The 18866-nt window shown below is 43.1% G+C and overlaps 1 protein-coding gene across 3 annotated transcripts in view; it reads right to left on the bottom strand.

Annotated features, from left to right (window-relative positions):
* The window catches only part of Map3k20 (mitogen-activated protein kinase kinase kinase 20), a 164825-nt gene that overhangs the window by 60699 nt on the left and 85260 nt on the right, over positions 1-18866 (bottom strand). For all 3 annotated transcript variants that reach the window (XM_052724230.1, XM_052724231.1, XM_052724232.1), the window contains 4 exons: positions 17786-17814; positions 17534-17671; positions 10410-10496; positions 4735-4809 (listed from right to left, as the gene is read on the bottom strand). In XM_052724230.1, the coding sequence (XP_052580190.1) occupies positions 4735-4809; positions 10410-10496; positions 17534-17671; positions 17786-17814 (329 nt within the window). The remainder of the gene's footprint in view (positions 1-4734; positions 4810-10409; positions 10497-17533; positions 17672-17785; positions 17815-18866) is intronic.

Genomic DNA, 18866 nt, shown 5'->3' with positions numbered 1-18866 from the left:
CTAATTACAGCTACAGCAATTAAAACACGCATTTGGATTTAGGAGCACAAAAACAGGAAGGAACAATGTTGAGGGGGCTTGCTCTCAGGACCCGGGTGCTTCTGACATTATTAAGAAAAGCTCTTTCCCATAGCTCAGAAATACAAAATGAGGATGTTTATTGACTTCGGTCTTCATTTGTTTAAGGGCACACGCACATGTGTGTGCATACACAAATGGTGTGTGTGTGTGTGTGTGTGTGTGTGTGTGTGTGTGTGTGTGTGTGAAGAAAGCATGCGTGATGAAATGTTACTGATGAACGTAGGAAAAGGCTTTAACTAGGACACATGAAAACGAGCCTGTGTTTTTAAACTTCGCTCCTATCTTCCTGTCTTCCATCCTGTGTCAGGTTTTAAATGAAAAAAAAAGAAGAGAAGTGTGACTTCGCACTAGAACTGGTTACAAAATAAACATAGGAAACATAGGATTTTTGTTTTGCAAGGAAAAGTAGCAACAGGAGCTAATGATTCCTTTTTTAAACAAAGAAAGAAAGAAAACAACAATAACAACAACAACAACAACAAATCCTAGTCTCACAGACCCCAGGCTAGCCTCCAACTCTGTGTAGCTGAGGATGACTCCAAACTCCTGATCTTCCTTCTACTTCCCACATACTGGGCTGTATAACACACCTAGTTTATACAGCGCGGGGGACTAATCCCAGGGCCTTGTGCATACTAGGCAAGCATTCCACCAATCGTGCTACATTCCCAGCCCACCTAATCAACTCTTAAAGACTTATTTTCCCTTACATTTAACTATTCTTGAAACAAAATTAAATTCCTTTATATTCAGATGACAAGTGTCCCTTAAAAGAAAAAATCTTACATCACAGTTAGACTTGACTCTCATACATTATCAGGAGGAGCATTTTAGATGCAGCCACAGCTGGCTGCAGTGGTACATTTCAGTAGTCCTCGCTATATGGGAGGCTGAGGCAGGATTACTGGAGCCAGGAGTTCAACAATGTAGAATTCTGCAGTGATGGTCTCAGGTGTGCTGGCTGCAGAACACAGTACTTTGCTAGGACCCACGGCTGCTCCTCTGAAGGGCTCAGGTGCCTCTGGAGTGTTGTGTACAGATTGCCTATCTTAAAAGAAGTCACAACGAGGACCACCTATAAAGTATCTTCACGTCTTACGTCTCTATTTGCTATTTCCATTTCATACATAGAACAACTAGTTCAGAAAGGCATACATTATCCAGCCTTACACAGGAAGCTGGTCACAGAACCTGGGCTATGCTTTAAACTTCAATTTTTTTTTTTTTGTCTCGTAGAGTATGATACCAACTTCTCTCTAGTCATCAGCTTCAGGGAAGCCATTTTAAGACAAGCCAATACTCATCTTTCTGTTCTTACTGTCATTCACATACTAGGCATACATCCACATAACTTAATTTTTGAGATAGGTTTTGAATATCCCAGGCTGGTCTTGGACTTCCTATAGAGACTTCTAATCTTCTGCTTCTGCTTCCCTAGTGCTGGGATGATGGGCATGACCAGCCACTCTTGGTTTACACAGGGCTGGCAGTCGAACCCAGGGCTTTGTGATTATTAGATAAGTATTCTATCAACTAAGTTACATTTCCAACTCCAATAAAATATTTTGAGCATATGATTTAGGCACCAGTATGCTCTGTCACTCATACAATGCCATGTTTTTCCTATGTGTCTCTCTTCTTCCCTGCACAAGAACACCAGCCCTACAGGGAAGCTGTATAATGTAATCTAAGTGTTAATGCTCTAAAGTCTAAGGACTGAAAAGGGAAATACAATACTTTAACCAATTACTATATATACCATAGACCATATACCATAGGATGGCACCAACTTTAAGTCCTAGAATGAAAATATACCTCTCAGAAAATTTACTGTGATCTGGCTTCTGCATCTACTTTCTATTGCTGCCAAGTGCTATAGAAACACACACACACACACACACACACACACACACACACACACACACACACACACTCCCTCACAGAGCCTGCAATCCATTTAGCAAGAAAGGATATCACTATACAAGCTAGGGCAGTAACCCAGACTGATTCTGGGTCTGGACAAGGGTTAGCAGGGTGTCAGGGAAGACTCAGTGGCATATTACTGGAGAAAGAGTGTGCTCAGGGAAGGAAGCCTGTGAGTGTGCCTGCAGATTAGCATGTGAGTGTGCCTGCAGATTAGCATGTGAGTGTGCCTGCAGATTAGCATGTGAGTGTGCCTGCATATTAGCATGTGAGGTGTGCCTGCAGATTAGCATGTGAGTGTGCCTTCAGATTAGCATGTGAGGTGTGTCTGCAGATTAGCATGTGAGGTGTGCCTGCAGATTAGCAGGTGAGTGTGCCTGCAGATTAGCATGTGAGGTGTGTCTGCAGATTAGCATGTGAGGAAATGTGAGTTGCAGCCACTGTCCAATCAAATCAAATACAGTGGCCTGGAATACTTTTATCAGAATAAAATGGCATGAATTTAAGGGGAAAAATCAGTTTCAAGCTTTCTTTATACTTCATGTGGCTGGAACACAAGATTCTTTTGGTCCTAAAGAAGGTTCTACTTCCTACATGTTAAAGACACGCCAGTTTTATAGTTATTGCTCTGGGCTTAAATTCCATGTGCATGGGGTGATTATATTATAATTTAAGTGTACACTCTTAGGGTTTTACTAGTACAGTACCATGTTTTCAACTAAGAAATTAAATCATACTGAAATGTGATCACAATTCTAGAGATCTGGTTGCACTAATCTAATTCAATGCAAATAAATTCAGGTGAAATTTCCAATGAAGCAGGAGAGGAAGAAAACACTATTGAAATCACTGTATGTTTTAACAGACACAGAAGTAGAGGTAATGTGATAACATTTAAACAGTACATGTTTGAAAATAAACTTGCAAAATCTGCTTATAGTTTAACCTAATTAGTTGCAACACGTACATTCCTTTTAATGCTTAATGCTTAAATAATGCTTAATGCTTAACACCCCACATTTTGAAGAAAAAAAAATCACACACTGGAAATAAGAGGGTCTAAACAGGGGTAGGGTGGAACACTCAACTTGTCACAGCATTGACAATGTACTAATAAAAATTTGGATAGTAACTATCCAAATGCCATATTTTTTAAGAAAAGTAACACTAAGCTATATAGGACTCCACTTGGAAAGAGGCTGCCGGAAGTCTCCAGAGCTGAGTGGCCGGAGGCTGCAGGACGCCAGGGCCAAGGCAGGATGCACACGGCTGCAGTCCAGCGACTGAATCTTCCCAGAATGGAAGCACATGGGTAGGAGGCTTCCCAACGGGGCTCCTGTGGGAGTGTCACTGTGTTTTGCTCTCAGTGTGGGACAATGTGCCGGAAACATTCTGCATGAATCAACACGACTTCTGTCCACACGCCCAGTTTGTCTCTAAGCCATTTCCACCAAAGGAGCACATTGCCCATTCATTCCTGGGCTCTGACTGGAAATGGGTAGAAATTAAGGAAGAATTCCATATTTTTTAGGTTTCTTTGTTATTTTTTAAGGCCTCTATTTTCGAATCAGTTGTAATACCTCTAGTAAACTAGACAAAGTTGAATTATGAATTTTGTTTCTTTCTAGAATTTGATCACTCAATTGTTTTAATATTTAATCTGTGAGACTCATTTTTAAATTATGATATTTATTATGAAAATCTAAACATACACAAAACAGTATGTCTATATTCTATGATTGAGCTTCAAAACTTATCACTTCCAATCATATTTAATTTGTATTGCTGTCCATTGACCTTCACTGTGTTTTGAAGCAAATTCACGACCAGCATCATTTTGTCCATAACTATTTTTGTATGTATCCAAGAGTATTTTTTTTTAAAGCTGATCTTTGTAGGGAAGGGATATTGGCAATCCATGCTTATGGGTAATAAATGCAGGAAAGTCTAGGATTGGAATTTCTTATTGTGACAGCTCAAAGACTCCCCCTGCAACTGCCCGCCCCTGGGGGGGCGCACACTAGAATTCTAGCAAAGCATACCTTCTGCTTGCTCCTCAGTTAGACAGAAAGGCAATGGAGTAGATGCTAAGAGTCATGGCAGACTGTCTAGGATCACATCCAGCCCCACCACTACAAGTCATGTGCCCCTGACTCATCATTTAACCTGTGTGGGCCTTGGCTCTCCATCTGTGAGCCAAGGGTGAGATCAGCTCCTATAACCAAGAGTTAGTTAATAGAAAGTGCTCGAAACACAGCTTCACATATAGTGAGTACTGTTTTTTTTTTTTTTTTGGTTTTTCGAGACAGGGTTTCTCTGTGTAGCTTTGCGCCTGTCCTGGAACTCACTTGGTAGCCCAGGCTGGCCTCGAACTCACAGAGATCCTCCTGCCTCTGCCTCCCGAGTGCTGGGATTAAAGGCATGCGCCACCACCGCCCGGCCAGTGAGTACTGTTTTACAAGGCACAGTGGTCACGATTAAAAGCAAAAGAACAAAATTGTGTTTTGAGTCAAGAACGCCAAAGAGTGCTGTTGAAAGAAGGAAGAGTTGATAATGGTCACTTGATCTAGAGGTCAAGACATGGAGACGTCAACACGGGGCTGCAGCAGTCATCGGGGCGCGCAGGCGCGGCAGTCACTTTCGCTGCGTAATGCTTTTCCCTACGCCAAGTGTTAAAAACTCAAAAACGAACAGGTAAAATTTCCGAAGTTCGAACAATAACAAAAGTACCTTGGCGTCAGCTTCCCAACACTGATGTAGGAGTTCTGCAAAGCTTCTGGGGCAGCTGCTTGGAATGGTTAATCTCTACAAAGGGGAGGCAAACAGAAGAAGAAACAAGGCTTTTACTCTTTGAGACAAGGGAATGTCCTTTGAAGGACCATCAAAGAGCTAATTTACAAGCATAAACAAGACACAGAACTTAAAGCTTCCATGGGTTAATAGATAACGGGAGAATTCACGCACAGATCTGTCCTGGCAAACCTCCAAAGAATCCCGCTTTCCCACATGGAAATCACGGTAGTTGGAAAGGTCAGGTTCATCCTGACAAATGCAACAAAGCGATCTCATCTCAAAGAAACTACAGCAGGAGAGGGGCAAGCTGGGACACAACGCTAACATCACCAACTTATTACTATGTTTTTACAGGCAGCTTGTGATTCCTGCACACCAGCCAGGTAACTAGGAAACAAGTTGAGTTTGGCAATAGGTGTGAGGCTCTGAAAACATCTTTGGCACAGAAGATCATTCTGCATTTTTGCACTGGTAATTCTGAATGTGCCATTCAGCATGCATGATTCATTATGGCTTTACCTTCGGGCACACCCGTGGGCAGAAATGGACTTGATACAAAACAGATCAGCTTGTGAGGATCAGTCCTACTCTCCCATCCTACAGTTCTAGACTCTCTCACAGACCATGATATGCCCCTATCCCCAGGAGGAAGTTTTGTTTTAAAAGGCTTGATGGGCCAGCCAATAACTCAGTAACAGCAACAAAATGGCCTGGCATGTATAGGGAATTGGGTTTGATCCTCCACCCCATAAAAACTAATGATGACTAGACAGCCTTCAATATATATAAAGCATCATACAATCAAGAACTCTCTTGCAAACCACCAAATCACAAATGTTCCATGTGGCTTTATGTTAGCCTAGTAAACAAAATAAAGTTTACAGTTTTCTGGACTTGGCATCTAACGGAGCTACAAATAAACAGAAAATAGTTTTGAACCGTTTTCAAATAACCAGACTTCAAATGAACCAGACTTCCCAAGAGTGCAACGCCCACACATAAGAAATCAAAGGAGAGTGATTTTTTTTTGCATTATTCACAACCAAACTACAATTTTAAGGACTGTCACTAGCAACAGTGCAGGTCTTGGAACTACGTCATTAACACAGCTCACCTCCATCAGGCTGTGTCTGCAGCCCTTAGGGCCATTTAACCACAAGGCCAAGCACCTTAAATGGCCTCATCATCTTGTCTAGCAAGGTCTTGCCTGAGCATGTGTGTACGGTAGTATTTCCACTTATTCTTCATATTACAGGGTTATACTGACTTGAAGAGTGATGCATGTGGGTGAGCTGAGGTTTTCTGGCTTTCTTCAGTAAAGCAAGGGCCGTCAATGTCATCGTTAGAAAGAGAGCACTAGGGTTGGGGACCCATCAGTGGCAGAGCAACGTGCACTCAGGAAACCCTGGGCTGCATCTCCAGTGCAGAGGGTGTGTGTGTGTGTGTACGGGGGTGCTGGATGTGGTGGAGTGTAGAACTGTGCAGCTGTAAAGCACTAAGGTTTAACTCCCTGGAACTGTCTGCCAAATAAATTTTACAAATAGAAAATTTAAAACTGAATTTGGGTGAAGCTATGCATAGAACTAGGAAGATGAGCATCTGGGCAAGAAAACTGATAGTCTACATTTAGAATCACACACAATCTTCACATCAAAATAAAGTTAACAGAATAAAGAGATCCTCACCGAATGAAAGCTATGTCAAGCCTCTCAAACTTCTAGTCTGTTGACCTCACAGAACGGAACAGTATGTTTCAACTGTTACTTTACTATGCTGTGAACTGCACATTTTTTACAGAGATCTGAAGGAAAATCAGCTGTTTGCTTAAAAAACAGAAGAAGGCTGGCAGGTGGGAATGAATGAGGACATGCTACAGATGCACGCATGCACCTGCGTGTACTCTCTACAAATAAACGGAGTGGGTTTTGGATGAACGCACCTCAGCGCAGCCAACCCTCGGTGGTTACCAATGGAGGCAATGCCAACAGGCTGAAGTTGGGGGACTTTTGTCCTCTCTTCTTACTGGAAAGCCTTTTTAGACACATTTCAAACATCACACAAAGAAAAGGTAGTTTTTAATATCTAATACTGTCAAGTGTCAGCTAATCACAGACTCGGACTTTTATGTAAGGGATTTCTTTGGTGTATTAAAAAGTACTTTAAAATAGCATCTGAAGTATTTATGTCCTGATTACACAATTTTAATGCATTCCTAATGATTCCAAACATCCCGAAATGGCCAGATCTCTGTACTATGCGCTAGCATTACTTACAGCTTAGACATTTTAGAATAAAGGTTTCACATTTAAAAGTAGAGTGTCTCCTAATAACTAAAGTAGGTAGGGTATTTAAAAAAATTTTTTTGCACCATTTTATACATAAGATGTGAAAATATTTAAGTTTTTATCTTTCTGAAGTTAGAGTAGTAGATTGAATTTTAAGTTTAAAAAATTTTGTACATAAAATATATTTTAATTAATTAATTTAGTGTGTGTGTGTGTGTGTGTGTGTGTGTGTGTGTGTGTGTGTGTGTGTAAAAGCGCACCTGTGCTGTGGTGTGCATGTTGAGGTGAGAAGACAATTTGAGGATGCAGGTGCTCTCCCACCAGGTGGGTACCGGGACTTGAACTCAAGTTGTCAGGTTTGGTAGCAAGGGCCTCACCTGCTAAGCTAGCCCACTGGTCTCAATTAAATTTAAAGTTTTATGAAGATATTTTTTACATTAATTAATTTGCTATTTACAACAAAACACATTTTTATACAAGAATCCAAGTATTTATAAAAGTAGAAATTATACTCTAAAACATTCTGAAGGCCTACTGATTTTCATGGAAATAAGAAAGCAAATATATGTATCTCCTAGGAATATTAAAAACAGTTCTTAGTAGTACCCTCTTAAGCTCATGCCTTCTGTAAGGTTCACTTGCTCACTTGGTAAGGTGTAACAAGGGTTTATGAATCTATTTTTAATAGGGGTTAACATCAGAAAAAAATGATTAGTCAAAAGCCTTATTCCATAAGAGGAAGAAGCAAAGATCCTCAGAGGTAATGTTAGAAAGCACGATTTTCCTGTAGCTCGGGGTGAACGCTCTGTGTGGAGGAAAAGGTGATAGAGGGATTCCCACCTAGTTAAGAACACAGTCCCACCCTAACTGCCCAGCTCGGATGCCACCGCAGCTATATAAGGTATCCGCAGTGGGGAAACTGGGTACACAGGATTCTCTATAATATTTTTTACAGACTCTTAGGAGTCCATAATTATTTCAATATAAAAAGCTTTTTAAAAAAGCAACCCTACTAATTGGATATAGATGTTATAGAATGACTACATAGATCACAATAACAATCTCTCCTGGGCAGTCTAAACACATCGTTCTTATTTAAATGAAGATGTGAAAATATGGAAACCTTTCTCCAGCCCAATAACTGAAAGTATTCAACAGTAAAGATAAATAAAATATTGGGAGCTGAAGAGGTTTTATGAGTTATGTTTCTTGAAGTCTCTGTTTTGTTATTAAGTGAACTCAGTCTCGGGAACTGCTGTAACACTTTGTGAGCGGATTTTGTTTGGAAAGCCAATGCCTCCAATGTGATGGAATGAAGAGACCTTGAATGGAACCCTGGAAATCCCATCTAGGCTTAATAGCCACATTTTTTTTTTTTGACAAGTAAGTACTGTGTAGAATGGGAGCAGCAGATAATTATCCTTAATTCAACCAGTTTTACTTCAATTCATTGGTAAGCTGAGAGAACTTAGGTCAGCATGGGGTTCTCTCAACTTCCCAGTTCTTTAACAAACAACGGTTCAGGAAGCCTTTGAGCCGTCTCCATCGGCTCTGAGCCACTCAGTGGAGACACCGCAGTATGTCCAATGGGATCTGTAGGGGACAGAAGGAAGTGGCTTCCTTGTGTGTGATGCTATGGGGTTTTGAGGGGTGTCAGTGGGAGCTTCCCAGCCCTCAGGCAGGATGGAGGCTGCCAATCTCTTCAGCTTTAAATAGCCAATGCTTTGGAAATGCATTGAATTGCACCTGTTCTGCTTTTCTCTAGATTAAAAAAAAAATTGCAAAATAGGAATTATTCTGTCAACTTTGGAGGATCCGGGTGGCTTTCTAAATCCCTTTCCTAAGGTATTCTGTATAGTGTAGAGATTGCTTCCGGGTCAGCTGAAGGTCAATGCTCTCTTCACTTGGATTCGTCAAACCTGAAGTAAACACTCAACCATCTCTCTGGCAAAAGACACAGAACGGAAGCAGTAGGTCCCCATGTCCCAAACTATTAGTTATCCCATGAGAGGCCTCACTGTACAGTGCACGGGAAATGACTATCATCTAATTAAAACCTAACAGCTCTTGCAAAGCAATGAGTGGGGCCTGGTCTTGCAAGGAAGTCCTTTGCACCTCTTATGCTGGCAGCCCTTTCCCATCGAATTCAGCCACCGCAATGTGCCACTCATTCCCAATGAGTCTGGAGGACAAATTAGTCAGGTAGTTCTGGGTTAATGGGATCCAGGAGACAGAATCTTGGTTTTTCCTGGCCAACAGTGGCTTTCTGATTAACCTAGCTTGCTCTGTGCTCACACGGGGTCAATCCAGTTCTGTTAAAGCGCTAAAAGGGGCTATCTTTAGATATTCTTCTGGAGATGATTTTACTTTAAGGACTCACTCAGCCTTTGTACACAGATATGGAAATGAAGAAGTTCCTGGAAATAAGTTGTTTTGCCTTGCAAGCACAAGCGTGCCCATCCAGGAAGCCATCTAAGTTCTCCTAATGCCGTAACATTGGATGCTTCGTCCTTATGCTGAGAGATTTCCATGGCTGTGCGTTTCAGTGACAATTTGAAACCTTTCAAAATGTAGTTGCTCTCTTTGATATGGATGTGCCATGTTCTCTGATGTAGGCTCATAGGTCCAACCAGCTGAAAGCCTCAATTTGTGGGCAGAAGAAAGGCGAGGCTGGGGACCCAGCACAAACGGTGTTTACGCCACTGAAGTCCCTTTGAAATGGAGCGACTCTGCATGAGGAAGGCAGCACTTGTGCCACTGCCTCGCCAATTCCAGTGAGGAGCTCATCTTCAATGTAGTGCTCAACGTAGGTGGCAAAACTGTAATTTTTCCCCCTTTTGAAACTATTTTTTCTTCTTTTATTTTTGAAATTCTCATCTAAGCGACAGTTTCTTGTACTATAGTGACTCCTGCTGGGAGAGGTAAGTTGAAGTAGCTGAAGGTCTCTTACAGATATATCAACTCCCGGCCAGTAAAAAAGATGTCCTAAACGCAGGAGATGCAGTTAAACTGTTCCCCTACCTTGGACGCAATGGCTTCTTTCATCACTAAGAACAAACCCCCAGGTTTTACAATTGAGACTGAGAAACTAGTACAGTACTTGTACAATTTTTGATCTACAGCATCACGACGTGAAGCTGCAACAATTAGATGTAAAGGGTCCATTCATGAGGAATAACATCACTTTGACCCTTTGTGTTAGCTCCTACTGCTAATCTTTCCATAAGCGTGAACTTACTTTCAATTTGAAGAAGATGAAAAAGTCTTTTGCAAAACCCCAATACTGTTTTCTGATCTATGCACCTGAATGGAGAAACGGAGTCTTACCTCGTTTTTTTCCACTACAAGCCAAGCTACTTGTAATCCTTCCAAACCTTTAAAGGGGACCTCCCTTGTTAGCATCTCCCAGAGAACCTGTAACAAAAAGAAAATGGAATTTTTATTCTGGTACTTTATATTGGTATATTACTGAAAACGTAGCTAGCATTTAATTGTATCCAATTACTAGAGGTAGCCAACCTTCTGTAGAAACTTAGACGTGTATGTATATATGCATACATAGGACTTCTACCATATGTTATATACTTTCATGTTCTTTGTATATAAAGAAAAAACTTGTTTTAGGAATTGGAGTGTCTACATTTAAGATTTTAAATTAGTGATTAAACTTGATCTTTTTACTCACTGGGATTTTCACATATTCCCACAAACTAGGTTTTGTATTTTGTTAGAGAGCAGTCTTTTTTGCCTTGAATCTCAGATACATTTTTTAATTAGATAGTAACCAGGAATTCAACACAGTTTTTAAAGGTTCAATAATGGCCACATTAAAAAAACAAAGTCTCCAGTTCAAATCACTAGCAAACTCATCTGCCCCTTACTGGCAGATATCTGTAAAATGATAACATTTAGATTTTGTGGTTTGGACAAATTTCCCTCAGAATGAGTCAGTCTAAGGGATCCACTTCTACATACATATATTGTGCCATATTTTAAAGTATAGCACACATTTAATACACATATAGGCTGACTGTGTACATGAGTGAATATGTGCCCCCAACTGTGTGTAAAACTCAAGTGAGGCGATGACCATCAATGGAAATGCTAAGGAAAGCAAGCTAGTGTCAGGATGCAGACTTTGGCTTCTCTTGAAACACTGACTGATGGGGATTTGAACACCCAATTGCTGTCTCTTTTTATTCAAATAGACATCCAAAAAATGTTTTTTGAGACAGAGTCTGGCTATGTAGCTCAGGCTAGCCTTGAACTCAGGATCCTCCCGCCTCAGCCTCCCAAGTGCTTGAATTACAGGCATGTGTCACCATGCCAGCCCGACACCACAAAGTTTGGTCTACTAGTACTTTGCAAAGCACAAAGGCAATTCTATTTTTGCTAATTATCATAATATGACAACCACTATAATTTATTGAGGGCCTAATATGCTCCAAATCCCCATTACATGTGTCCCCTTGAACATTATCAAGCCTCAGAAATTATCCTCAATTTACAGGTGAGGAAATGGGTGTCTAGGAAAGTCAGATAAACTTGCCTACAGACACTCAGCTACCGAGGGAGATGCCAGCTACAGCAGGGATACAAGCTGCTTCCTTCCTCGGAGGCTGTGCTCTGGTCCCATGTGATTCCAGGGATGGGGAAACTCCAGGGCTAGCAGGAACACAGCAGGCACTGCGGTAGGTGTGGAGCCAAGGAAGACTTGGGATGACTCTGCACAGTAGCGTTTGCTCTCCCTGGCTGCAAACTCCCAAGTCTGTTTCTACATAGGGTCCAGCTGGAGGGTAAGGCTCAGTTTGAGCAAGTCCTGTAAGCCTTTAACTGTGTACCCATCATAGCCTCAGTCAGCCTGCTGACTTGTTCAAGCTATAACATGTTAAATGAATGCTGGCTAATACGAAGATAATTAGCAAGAAAATCAGGGAAATTGGCAGATGCTCCTCAAGCATGAGGGGAAAAAAATCCTGAAGCCTCTTCGGGCTTTTAATCAAGTGTGTAAGGTACTTCTTCAGAAGAGCTACTGAATAATTCTATGTGAGTCACACGAGTGATTAGGAAAGGTAAGGGGCATCCCAGAGGGGACGATTCTAGTACTGGCTGGGAGGGAGGGAGAGAGGGTAGGAGGCAGCACAGGTATGGAGTCACCCTGCCACCCTGCCTGGGCAGGGGAGGGGGCAGAGCTAGGCTGAGCAGGAAATGAAGTCCCTCAACTGGCTGTGATGACCACACTCTGTTGGTACTGGGGACAGAGGAGGAAAGGAAGTGAAGAGCGGGGAATGGATCGATTCGGCATTGCTGACGAAAATGGAAATAAGGAGGCAATGGCAAAGAAGTCAGATGCTCCAGGCCCCCAAACACTCAGGTGAACAACTCACGCCTCCCCCTTTCATAGTCTGGGGGGGTGGGCAAGCACAACACACACACAAATGTGTGTCCACATGCAGAATCTGCCTGAATTCTACAGAGTAAAATGCAGCCCCAAGAGTCTGAGGAAATAGCATCACAAGGTACCTCTTCTTCATTTTTTTTAGACCAAAATACTTACCTGGAGAATACCAAAAGTCTAATAAACTAAGAGTTATAACCCAGAAACAATTGGCCAGCGTCCCCCATCTGTGTCTCTGAATAGCTACGACAGCCAAGGGAGGTGCCTGAGGGATTCAAAACCGTGCAGATCGAGGAGCTCACCGCCAGAAGCCTCAAGTTCTGGAACCGACACAGGTCTTCTGTTTGGTTCCAGTCTCCACGCCTCCCATGACTTCCCTTTATTAATTCCCCAGATTTGGGAATGTACCCAAATGAAAGCAGAACCAGTTAGGGTGGCTTTTTTCTACATTCAATAAAAATGACATTTGGCACAAAAAAAGTAAGTTTGTTGAGGAAGTCACTCGGAGGTCTAAAAATACATTAAGCCGATGCCTTAAAATACCAGTTCCGAGGACGCAGGCCAAACACTGCTGTGATCTTTCACCTTAAAAATATTTTCCAACTCATTGTATACCGAGATGTCCTCCCAGCCAAACTGCACTCGCAAGGAAAATTTCTATTTTCCGTGTACAGAGCAGAAACTTGGATGAGACTGTGTGTGTCTGCCTTTTCTCTCACAAACAATAGGAAGCCATTACCTGAGCCTGGCTGGTTCTGGAACAGGGCTCCAGACAAGTTGCAGAGGCTGCCTCTTAAGCTAGTGCAGTCCAAGCGAGCTTTGGCTGGAAGCTCCTAGGAAGGTAACCCTTGGCACCAGGGAGGGCGACAGGCCGTGGGTTCTCCCAAGGCTGGCCTGCCAGTCATCTGGGTTCTTCTTTTTAGCAGATCATGTACTCAACATACTCCCAATCTTTCAGGAGACACTCTTCTGGGGGTGCATAAACACCCCTTTCTTGTTAAATGGGGAAAGGACAATTGCCTGCCTAGCACTGCTTGGAAACAGGAGTTTCTTTGAAGGCAGTGCAAGGCTTGGTAGTCTTGCCATGTGTTAAGAGCAACACAAGATTATCAGTCGAGAAAGGCAAAAAGCAAAAACCTGTCTTGGCTTTTGTGGGTGAGTTTCAAAAACCAACACTTTGATACCTGTGTTCTTCATGAACTATGGGATGGTTTATGTTAGAAGGATGCTCCTCCTTTTGAAGGGACACCACAGTTCTGCATAAGCATACTGTTGTTTTTAGGTTGATGCCATTTTTGAAGTTTGAGGACCACAAACTCCTGTGCCTAACATGGCCTCAATGGGAACAACTACTCTCTCTTTCTCTGGTGTCCAACCCACTGGGAACTCACAGTGGCTTTTCGTGTTTGTTTGTTTAAAACAAAGGGTTCTGGAGAGCAAGCCTTGGCTTTTCCCCTTGCACGGATGATGCTTATTTAGAATGAACAGAAGGAGAGGTGTTACACGCAATAATGCATACTCATCACTAAATTAACTGGAGTTCTGCTGACAGAGTTCTCTGTGAGGCCTGCCAGGCTTCTCAGCCAAACTTCACCTAAAGAGAAACTAACAGCAGAAGATGATTTTTATCTTTACTTATTTTATGCATGTGGCGGTCAGACAACGACGACTTGTGAGACTCTGTTCTCTCCTACCATGTGGGTTAACTTAGGGATTAAATTCAGTTCCTCAGGCTTCCCAGAAAACACCATTAGCCACATTGAGCCATTTCTCGGGCCCAGATGCTGGCTTTGCTGTTGTTTTGAGATGTATATTTATTTTATTTTATGTTGTTTGCGTGAAGGTATGTCTGTGCATGACATGTGTGCAGTGCCTGCAGAGGCCAGAAGAGGGCATCAGATCCCCTGGGACTGGAGTTTCAGACAGTTATCAACCCCCACGTGGGTGCTGGGAACTGAACTGGGGTCCTCTGGAGGAGCAGCCATCTCTTCGGCCTCCTAGAAGCTGTTTTTGAAGAGACAGGGAAACATTTTTATTTCTGCAACTCAAGGGCAGGAAGGCTCTTGCATGAATTTGGAATAGAGACTTACACAGTCAGGGGACGGGACAGTCGGGGTTCTAAGCTGCACCTGGTGTGTGGTGTAGTGTAATCCTGGCAGTGTGGATGTGTTTTAGGAAATGGTTTCTTAAGTTCCTGTTAAGTCCCTTTCCTAGCTGGCAGGATGGCTCATGTCTTTAATACCAGAGGTTAGGTAACAGGCAGATAGATCTCTGTGAGTTCTAGGCCAGCCTAGCCTACATAGTAAATTCCAGGTCAGCCAGGGCTACATAGCAAGCCCTTGACTTACAAACAAAACAGAACAAAACCATCCTTCCCCCCCCAAGGAAGCCAAACCAAGGCACGCACAGGCAGGGTGGTACACATGTAGACGGAAGACCTCCTGTGTGAATGCAGAGATCCGTCTCTCAAAAGCGGTGGCCAGTCTCTGGAGTGAAAGGTTTTTCTGAACAAATGGAAAACCTACAGCTCTGGAAAGATGGCTTCAGACTGTGCTTAAGGAAGTGATCAGTGAGAACTGCCAAAGGGATTTAAAGTCACAGGAGAGATCTTAGCTCGGTATCAGAAGTCATGGCTCAGCAGCTCTGGTTTCCAGGGGAAAAGGCATTAATTCTTGGCTACAGGCACCAAAAGGGTACAGTTTTAAGGAAAGGCAGACCAGTGCATTTCACATCAAGTCCAGGCATCTGGAAGCTTTTGAAACAAAGTGATACAGACTTTATTTTCATAAATGCAGTAATCCTGAAACTAAAAGGCTATTCTATACATAACTCATAGCTGTGACTTTAGGTCAAAAATTTCAATAGGGAAATTCCAAGGCTTGGGGAGAATTGTCAAAGGAAATACAATAATGGACTGTTGGAGTAGAAAATAAGCCGCAAACCATCTGACTAACAAACTGTGCAAGCTAATTTAAAACCATTACTGTCTAAGCACGTTTCTCTATTTTCATATACACCTGCACATGCAAGGAGAGTTGGCCTCCTGCTCAGTCACATGACCAGCTGGACTATGGTCAAACGACCCACATGTTTCGGCCACTCTGACGTCTTCCCGAACCCCCTTGCTCCATAGACGGGTCTGCAGAGGCTGGCCTGCTGCAAAGCCCAGAGCGTTTCTGTCAGGTTTAAGGAGTTTCGGAGCAGCCTCAGCTGCCAGAATGGAAGCACCCTCAAAGCTGAAGCCATGGCTGCCTGGCCCCTTATAGCAAAAGCACACTGGTTTCTGTTCAACAGCATGAAGTGAGGTCCGGGCACTGCCAGACACGCTACGTGGAATGTCAATCCACCCGCGCTGCTGTCCAGCCCAGAGACTAACTCAATAAGCCATCATTTTCCCGAATAAAGGAATGTAACTTGGTAAGAGAAAATAATTTCACAAAAGACTTCATTTTTCTCCTTCTGTAGTACTGGGGATTGAACCCAGGGCCCTGAATATGCTGGGCAAGTGTTCCACCTCCCAGCTAAGCCCTAGCACAAAAAGTCTTCAACTGTAACAAAGCTCCCCTTTTCGGAATTTCCAAATGAGTGTGAGACAATTATACTGTAATGACCCCTGACACAGAATGCAGCTTCAGAAGCTGGTGTCCTCTGGAACTATGGCTCTGCTTCTCCCCTTCTATCACTGAGAACTATTTCTTCACTTTCAGTAGTAATGTGGTTTCCATTCTTAGAAACGTTCAGAACGAAGGGGAATTAGACATTTAAAGTGGATGCCAGTGTCATCCTTTAAAACCAAAGACTTGCTGAGCATAGTGGCACACGCCTTTAATCCCAGCACTTGGGAGGCAGAGGTGTAAGGATGGATCTCTGTGAGTCTGAGGCCAGCCTGGTCTACAGAACGAGTTCCAGGACAGCTAGGGCTACACAGAGAAACCCTGTCTCAGAAAACAAAACAAAACCAACAAAACAAAACAAACAAAAACAAAAACCCTAGACTTTAGCTAAAAATATACCTATTCTTGAAATTATTTTCAATAGCCAACAAAATTCACCTGAGCATAAGAAGTTCAGGATTTCAGAAGCACGAGACAACTGGGAAGTCCCCACACAGAGGGAAGCCAGCAGACTGACAGGGGAAAGGGGCGTGCCTGACGTGTGGTCCTTCTCTGGCCATTGCCTCCCACCTCAGGAAGAAGGGTATGCCAAGGGGGCGTGAGCTAGTTCTTACAATGAAAGTGTCCCTCTTGCAAGGTGATATAAATGGGGACATGGTATACGTGGCCTAGATGGTGACGAGATCTAGAGATAAAGCATGTACAACATTTTAGGGAAAAAACATCTTCAAAAAAGGGGCCAGAAAGAATTCCTTCCTGCACCAGGAGCTACCCTACCAGAAGTTTCTTCCTCGCAAAGGACCCTTCCTTACCTGGTTCCTCCCCACATTCTATCTACCCTTGTTCCCATTGGTTGTCACTCTCCGGTAACAAACTTCAACACATGTCTTTGTAGGACTTGCAGCAGACCTGGGGTAAGGTTATCTGGTCTGACGACATGTTCTTTTATAGTTCTGGAGATGCACAAGCCCGGCTCACTTGGTCTGACTACATGTTCTTTTATAGTTCTGGAGATGCACAAGCCTGGCTCACTTGGCGGTTATTGGCGTCTACACACCATGTGGGCAGTCTATTACAATGCAGTGTATTCCATGAGACCCGCAGGATCAGTGAATTACACAGTTATTCTACAGTCTATTTCCACCCCGCACAGTGCATTTAGGGTGGGGATTGGGGGGTTGGGAGGAGGGGGAGATGACGGGAGTGGGGGAGCATTGATCAGGTTCTGCATTATTCACTTCTTGGAAGCAGTGATCGTTCTTCTCAACGCAGGGCAGATAACTGGAGTCACAAGTGATCAAAGCACACACTGTGACGACTAGAAAGCTCTGTCCCTATGCCGCCACTGTAGGTGATCCTCCTGTCTCAGACACAAGCTTCTCTAGGCTGTTTGCCCCTCGTATGTCCCTTGGTGAACAAGAAACGGGAAACACACTCACCACACCGTAGGAATACGTGTCACAGGTTTCAGACACAGGGAGACTCTGGATAACTTCTGGAGCCATCCATGGGAAAGTTCCAACCAAGGACATGTGTGTTGTGTGGTTATGGAACCGAGAGGCACCGAAGTCACAGATCTGAGGATACAGGAACCAACATCAGCTTTTTACCCAACTCTATGAGAGATCATCAGTCATGAGACCTCCATCAGAAATGAACAACTTTCTCCAGATGAAAGGAAACAGCCTTACCTTCAGTACTCCGTCAGCAGCAATAACAACTGAAAGAGAACACAGAGAAATTACGATAACCATTTTGTTTGAATTGTCTTACACTGAAGAAAAGCAGAGTTTCATCTTTTTTTTTTTTTTTTTGGTTTTTTGAGACAGAGTTTCATCTTTCTAATTTTGACACCACTACATTTCTAACTTCACAGTATAAGCTGGGCATGGTAGTATGTGCCTGAAATCCTAGGCTGAGGCAGGAGGACTACCATGAGTTTGTGGCCAGCCTGGGCTATATAGCAAGAACCAAACCTGTCAGGGATATATAACAAGATCTTGTTCCAAACATGTGTGCGCACGTGAGCGCGTGCACGCACGTGCACACACACACACACACACATGCACACACGCACACACACACAGACAGACAGACAGACAAAAAGACAGAGAGACTGAGACACACACACACAGAGACAGAGAGTAAGAAACAGGGAGAGATAGACAGAGACAGAGAATTTTATATTATAAAAGGTATATTTGCTGAATTTGAGAGTTTGTATAAGGGAGACAGCATTTTAAAATACTTAATTCCACGAGGTGCTGCTCCAAATGGCTGTTAAGATACTTGCTTCATACAAATGCAGTGAGGGAGACAAGGCACTGATATCGCACTCTCCGAGAAAGAGAACGGAGGAGTAGCTTGCTAAGGCAGGAGGGGGACATGGGAAGGGCAGTTTGGACATAATACTTTTTTATTTTTATTTTTATTTTTTGGTTTTTTGAGACAGGGTTTCTCTGTGTAGTTTTGGTGCCTTTCCTGGAACTCACTCTGTAGCTCAGGCTGGCCTCGAACTCATAGACCCGCCTGGCTCTGCCTCCCGAGTGCTGGGGTTAAAGGCGTGCGCCACCACCGCCCGACTCTCAGATATTTCTAATAAACAGTTTCAAAGTGGACATCAGCTTGGGAGCATTGACACAGAAGTTGGACTGTTATGGGAGTGGGAAGACAAGAGAGAAGCTTACGGATTGAAGCCTCAAGAGGGTTTCTGGGATTTGTTTAGTAAGCCACCCAGTGTTTGAGCATGGTAGATCATCAATACGGCAGCTG

Source organism: Peromyscus californicus, unplaced genomic scaffold, assembly GCF_007827085.1.
Source record: "Peromyscus californicus insignis strain IS unplaced genomic scaffold, ASM782708v3 Scaffold_7__1_contigs__length_154581171, whole genome shotgun sequence".
In the NCBI taxonomy this organism is placed as follows: domain Eukaryota; kingdom Metazoa; phylum Chordata; class Mammalia; order Rodentia; family Cricetidae; genus Peromyscus; species Peromyscus californicus.
The sequence above is the reverse complement of the archived record's forward strand: the minus strand, read 5'-3'. Positions and strand labels throughout refer to the sequence as shown.